At 45.5% G+C, this 7,192-nt stretch overlaps 1 protein-coding gene across 1 annotated transcript in view; it reads right to left on the minus strand.

Moving 5' to 3' along the window:
• Positions 1-4,933: 4,933 nt before the first annotated feature.
• bmi1a (bmi1 polycomb ring finger oncogene 1a) overlaps positions 4,934-7,192 on the minus strand; it is a 17,815-nt gene continuing 15,556 nt past the window's right edge. The window contains exons 17-20 of the mRNA XM_051929350.1: positions 6,474-6,519; positions 6,274-6,372; positions 6,032-6,112; positions 4,934-5,556 (exon numbers count right to left, since the gene is read on the minus strand). Coding sequence (XP_051785310.1) covers positions 5,227-5,556; positions 6,032-6,112; positions 6,274-6,372; positions 6,474-6,519 — 556 coding nt within the window. The 3' untranslated portion in view covers positions 4,934-5,226. The remainder of the gene's footprint in view (positions 5,557-6,031; positions 6,113-6,273; positions 6,373-6,473; positions 6,520-7,192) is intronic.

Raw genomic sequence — 7,192 nt, forward strand, 5'->3', positions numbered from 1 at the left:
CCCCGTGTCTGCGTGGGTTTCCTCCCATAGTCCAAAGACATGCAGGTTAGGTGCACTGGTGATCCTAAATTGTCCCGTGTGTGTGTGCCCTGCGGTGGGCTGGCGCCCCGCCCGGGGTTTGTTTCCTGCCTTGTGCCCTGTGTTGAATGGGATTGGCTCCAGCAGACCCCCATGACCCTGTAGTTAGGATATAGCGGGTTGGATAATGGATGGCTGGGTGTTGTTAAGTTTGTATATGCTGGGTTTATGTCCATATGCTGGCGTTTTCGTTTGATAGCCAGCTCTCTGGCACTTTTAGTACTGGCCTTAAATCTCACTCGGACGTTGTACGTATGTTTGATTTTGTATGCGGACAGATCAGTGATCGTGAGTCCTTCCTTCTGACGACATGGCGATGTTCCTGTATACGTGTTGCAGTTCTTTTTGAGGTTTGTCCTTTGTATACCACTGGGCAAGAACTGCATGGATGGACTTACAAAGGAGATGAATATAATCACGTAACATTAGGCTCAGACCTGTTTGTTCAGCAAGTAGGACAGATAACAAAAGCTGATTGACTCAGGTGAAAAGACGTAATAACTAATAAAATGTACAATTATGGATTACAATCAATAGAACAATTAAATTTAATGTAACAGCAAACAAATCAACAACATAAAATATCACAAACTTTGTTTTTTTCCCTATTAATTAGACAGACCTTCACAGATTAGAAGGGTCTTCAATCTTAAGGAGTCAGCAGTGCGAGTGGAGGTGGGCAGCTCGTTCAACCACCTGGAAGCCGCACATTGGATTGAGACTTGACACCCCGCCGAGATGGCATCACCAGACCTGAGTGGGCAAGGAGCATGGCACCTCACCAGGGTCTCCTTCTACTCAGGTGCTGACCCACTTCCTACTCTCTAGGTAAGCATCAGGGATTTCCATTTCAGATCAACTCAAATGGACCCGAAGGCTGAAGACAGTAAAGTCAGAGTGGAGCTCCACACGTTTGCAACTACACAATGGTGGGCCTTTCATTGCAGTGGGTGCAGGAGCGGACATCTGAATTGTCAGAGCAAGTCCTCGTTCAACCAAGGCTGTCGTGAAATAGAAAATGGAGGCACCTGCCTCGCCTTTAGTAACCCAATGTACACCAAAACGTCTAAAGCGCCCTAGAGGCAACTCGATTCTGCCGGCTGAGACTCTTCAGGTTGACTTTTCTACAGGTGCTGGTCATAAAATTAGAATATCATAACAAAGTTGAATTATTTCAGTAATTCCATTCAAAAAGTGACACTTGTATATCAGATTCATTCATTACAGACAGACTGATGTATTTCAAATGTTTATTTCTTTTAATGTTGATGATTATAACTGACAACTAATGAAAGTCCCAAATTCAGTATCTCGGAAAATTAGAATATTGTGAAAAGGTTCAATATTGAAGACACCTGGTGCCACACTCTAATCAGCTAATTAACTCAAAAGCCTTTAAATGGTCTCTCAGTCGAGTTCTGTAGGCTACACAATCATGGGGAAGACTGCTGACTTGACAGTTGTCCAAAAGACGACCATTGACACCTTGCACAAGGAGGGCAAGACACAAAAGGTCATTGCTAAAGAGGCTGGCTGTTCACAGAGCTCTGTGTCCAAGCACATTAATAGAGAGGCGAAGGGAAGGACAAGATGTGGTAGAAAAAAGTGGACAAGCAATAGGGATAACCGCACCCTGGAGAGGATTGTGAAACAAAACCCATTCAAAAATGTGAAGGAGATTCACAAAGAGTGGACTGCAGCTGGAGTCAGTGCTTCAAGAACCACCACACACAGACGTATGCAAGACATGGGCTTCAGCTGTCGCATTCCTTGTGTCAAGCCACTCTTGAACAAGAGACAGCGTCAGAAGCGTCTCGCCTTTGGACTGCTGCTGAGTGGTCCAAAGTTATGTTCTCTGATGAAAGTAAATTTTGCATTTCCTTTGGAAATCAAGGTCCCGGAGTCTGGAGGAAGAGAGGAGAGGCACAGAATCCACGTTGCGTGAGGTCCAGTGTAAAGTTTCCACAGTCAGTGATGGTTTGGGGTGCCGTGTCATCTGCTGGTGTTGGTCCATTGTGTTTTCTGAGGTCCAAGGTCAACGCAGCCGTCTACCAGGAAGTTTTAGAGCACTTCATGCTTCCTGCTGATGAACTTTATGGAGATGCAGATTTCATTTTCCAACAGGACCTGGCACCTGCACACAGTGCCAAAGCTACCAGTACCTGGTTTAAGGACCATGGTATCCCTGTTCTTGACTGGCCAGCAAACTCACCTGACCTTAACCCCATAGAAAATCTATGGGGTATTGTGAAGAGGAAGATGCAATACGCCAGACCCAACAATTCAGAAGAGCTGAAGGCCACTATCAGAGCAACATGGGCTCTCATAACACCTGAGCAGTGCCACAGACTGATCGACTCCATGCCACGCCGCATTGCTGCAGTAATCCAGGCCAAAGGAGCCCCAACTAAATATGGAGTGCTGTTCATGCTCATACTGTTCATGTTCATACCTTTCAGTTGGCCAACATTTCTAAAAATCCTTTTTTTGCATTGGTCTTAATTGATATTCTAATTTTCCGAGATACTGAATTTGGGACTTTCATTAGTTGTCAGTTATAATCATCAACATTAAAAGAAATAAACATTTGAAATACATCAGTCTGTGTGTAATGAATGAATCTAATACACAAGTTTCACTTTTTGAATGGAATTACTGAAATAATTCAACTTTGTCATGATATTCTAATTTTATGACCAGCACCTGTAGCTGGCATGTTTTAGTGACGGGGTGAGAATTTGGCGTTTGCTGCGTCCTCTCTTCCTTATGTCCAGACTATGAGAGATGGACCCCCGTGGGGCGTAACTGACCACCTTGTCGACCAATTAGAACGGAAGTCCTTCGTGATTTTTTTTTTTTTCCCCTTTTACATAACGGGACTTTCCCCTCTTAAGATGACACTTTATAACGACATGTGGCCTGCTTGACAAAGAACCATTTAAATGGAGGGCGGCGTCTTTACGAAGTGAAAGGGGGAAAAACAGAGAGAGTTAATGTGGAGTGGGCTACCGTGGGGGATACGCCAGATGAAGAAAACCTCAAGTGAGCAGCAAAGAGGGCATTAAAAATCAGGAAGCCACCAACACGTTATCTACATGGAAAGTTCTGGAGCCTCCTATGCATCGAAGCAAAGCAAGAAACACATTAAGACAAAGAAAGATTGATTCATTTCTGGAACCTTCATCTGGGTGGGTCTCTGGTTCTCGTATGGCACCGGTCTGCCGGCTGTTTATTCCGTGCCAGTGTGTGTATAAAGTGCGTTAAACTGCCACCTTCCCTGTCATTGAGCTAAGCCGTGGAGATGGCAGAACACACGTCCTCCTCTTCAATGTCGCCTGTCCCGTTAACTTTCACCATTTCTGGTTTAAATGGACCCGTCCATATCCGAACGGAAGCTGCTGTAGTTCAGCTCATTTTTCCAAACGTTCCTTATCTTTATTTAATACGCTACCATGGCTGTTCATTTGTCTGTCCAGGATTTTAAATCACCTGGAGCTCGCAAACTGTTTGACGTATGGACCTGAAATATGATACACAAACTACGAGATGCCTACTATCCGCTTTCAGGGTTATGATTGACCTGCAAGGTTATTCCTCTTTTTATTTTATTGTAGAATCAAGTGTCGGCAGCGGGGAGCCGTTCTGCGCATGCGTACGGGCGCCGTTCTCTTTTCCTACCACCTTTGCCATCACTTCCCCTAAATCAGTCCTGAAGCAGATTGAAGACTCAAGTGGCAGCTTAAGTGAAAAATTAAGGAAAACGTACAAAGTAATTGCAACACGAACACGAACTTAGTCAGTTTTAATTAACGCGAAAAGATGCCGAAGAAAGAAGAGAAGAAGCGGGCCGCCAGGGGAGAAGAGAAGAGCTGCTCAGGAAATGACTGATAAAACGTACAGAGAAGGAAAGAGGCTGAAAACTAGGAAGGGTGTTCACTGCACGTTATCGTTAGTTACAGCAGTGCGCCGTTACTGGTAGTAAATGAAAACTGAAGCAGCAGTTGTAATTATTGCTATTCAGGTTATCAAAAAAAGTAAATATACTTTTAATAATTAAATAGCACGAGCAAACATTGAGGTTGTGGAGCCATCTAAACGTCCATAAAGCTTTATAGCGCCTTATACCGTGGAGAGCCCCCATCCGTCATCTTCGGCTGTGCCACCCAACAGGCAGCAGGGTCGTCCACCCGGCTCTCCATTTGTCTCTTGGACCCCCCTAACCCTGACGGCCAGCAGGCAGGTGGGGGTCTTTGCATTTTTAACCCCCCCGGGATTCCTTTTGCTTTCCAAGCTTCTCCCGCACACAGAGCCAATAAAACAGAAGACAGACGTGAAACCTCTGAAAATGAACTGTACATTTTATACTGAAAAAGGGACATTTACACAAATAATCGCCATGTTTTCCAAAAAAAAAAAAAAAAATAGTATTCTTTTATTCACAAAGCTTATCATCCACAATTGACTCTAACACCCCCCCCCCCCCATTGGTCATATTAGAAAAATTGAGATGAGGTCCGACTTCTCAAAAGAAGGCCAACTCGATTATTGAGAAGCCCCCTCATTCAGCATTAATACTGTCCTGCCTCACAGGCTGGCACCACCGTGAAACACAAACTCACACTGGCAGGGCCCAAAGCCAATCATCCCCAGAAATGCCATGCCAGCTGAGCCCTGAATATGGCGACACGACAATGAACAGAGTCGAGCAGGGTCTGCTTTTCACACATCTGTTTAGGACACATGGATGGATGGAGATCAGTTACACACACACACGTACTCAAGAGGCTCAGCAAAGTGCATGGCAGTGGTGCCACCACATCTGGGCACAGAAAACAAAATGCCAAGTTACGGGGGGGGGGGAGGGGGGGGGGGGAAATGTGGCCAAGGTGTTCCCATTACTTTGTCTTTCGTTTCTCCATCAAGTAACGGCAAGTCATCCTCATGAAGGCCATTTGGCTTACACATCAAGAAACACTGAAGTCACAGCAAATATAAATGAAGTGTCCAACTGCTTCTAACCAGAAAGCAATCTCACTAGAAAATGTACTCCGATTACAAAAAAAGAGGGTTCTACTATAAGAGCTGTAATGGCATCAAGGCTCCAAGTCACTGCTGTCCGTCATCAACCTCCACAGAGTCACTCAAAGATCATCCCGAAGACGTCGAGGATCCATTAAGGGAGGCTTTTCGAACTTTGTTAGCAAAGGGTGACTGGTGACTTGGACTCAGGCCGACAGAGGAACCATTAACCGTAGTGGAGATGTGCGGAAAGTGTGGATGGGGAGACTGGACTGGGGTGGAAGGACTGGGTAAAGACGATGACGTGGACGGCACTCCAGCCGGGCTGCTGGCTTTGTCGCTGCCAGAGTCGCTCTCCATGTCGATGCTCGTGCTGTTCGGCCCGGCTTGCTGCTGATGGTGGATCTTCATCCTTTTGCAGGCCGGTCGCACTCTGTACTTTAAAGGCAACGGTCCATTCTAAAAGTGGAAGAGAGGAAAAGACGAAAATAAAAAGGCGTGTGTGCACCCCCCCACCCACCCCCATCTTCTCACAACAGACCACCAACTACAACTGGGAGGCACACTTGAGATATTCAAAAATGGGGCATTGTGATGCATAAATCAGGCCACCTCCCCGGGCTCATTTAGGCAGGCTAAGCCCACAATATCACGTCAAGCCCCCCAACTTATTAAGATTCTTGGTACTTTGCCACATCAGGTTATTATGACAGTCTGGAGCTGGGACTGTCACAGATCTCCCACCCTTTAAAAGTTCTGAACCATCACATGTAGGATATTAAATATTACAGCGGCGCACTCGCCTTATATACTGCCTGCATTTATCTGACAGCCCCTCCGAGTCGCCCCGTGCCAATATGGAGACCACACAATGAGTTATGCCAGCAGATCAAAACTCGACAGGCGGCCCGAACACACGGCGGGGTCCGCTTACCCTTCTCCATGTGTAAATGTAGGCAATGTCCATAAGCGTGTAGTAATCCTTTAGGGGTTCATCTTCATACATAACTTCAATCTGAAACATTCAGAGGCACAAGTGAGGGTACAAGCAGGGGTCTACACCAAACTTTACAAAGAGAGGAGGCTCAATTGTTTTATCACACAATAGAGTACGAAAAAAAAAAAAAAAGAACTGGGAGAATATTATAAAATTACAAAATAAAACCAATCTCTTACTTGAAAGGTGCATGGAATGTCCATCTTACTTCTCAGAAACTTCCTCAAATGCATGACGGTCATGGCTGCAGGACACCGCAGATACCGCTTGTCATTGGCCTAAGAAACGTGGAGGGCGACAAGATGTCCGATTCACTGAGGTGGCTCAGTACGACTCTTACATTAACAACTCTGGACAAAAGGAAAGGCTAAAATGTTACCTCGTCTTTGGCTTTGATTTTCTCGGTGCTTCCTTGCTTTTCTGTTCTGTAATGAGAGTCAAAGGTCAAATGATGGTGTGCTAAAAGTGAGGCACCATCTTAATAAGCCACACACACACACTGCTCCATACTCATACAAAGCAAGTGACGCCGTAGGAGAAACATTCCTGGTCCCTAAATGAAGGTTCCAGAAAGCGCCACTTGTTATTTGGACCCACAGACGGCCATTCAGCCCTGGCCACCTACTCCTCCTTAAATGACATCAAGTTGAGTTTTGAAGGTCCCTGTGGTCCTCCTGTCTACCACACTACTTGGTGACTTAATCCATCCAAGTGTCTGTGCTTCTCTGTGTGAATCCATGAATGGATAACAGCAGCTACGGGATGTCCCAATGGATTCCTGATCACATTATGCAAGCAAACACACACACAGGCTCACCGCAGGGGGACTTCATCTGCCTGCTGGACTTGAAAGGTTTCTTTTAAGAAAGTCCAAAGAGACAACTTCATGTGAAATGAACCCTCAGCAGAATGAAACCTGTCTCAGTCCAGCAATGGAGCTACGAGGAACCCATTAAAGAAGCAGCATTTAAAAAAAAAAAGTGTACGGCACCAAAGAGGGGCTTCTCACCGGTGTGTGTTACAATTATTTTAAGAACGGAATTACGGAAAATCCAAATTTCAGAGGTCCCACTTTAAAACGAAATAACCTTTAGGCGT

The sequence above is a fragment of the Erpetoichthys calabaricus genome, chromosome 6 (genome assembly GCF_900747795.2).
Source record: "Erpetoichthys calabaricus chromosome 6, fErpCal1.3, whole genome shotgun sequence".
In the NCBI taxonomy this organism is placed as follows: Eukaryota; Metazoa; Chordata; class Cladistia; order Polypteriformes; family Polypteridae; genus Erpetoichthys; species Erpetoichthys calabaricus.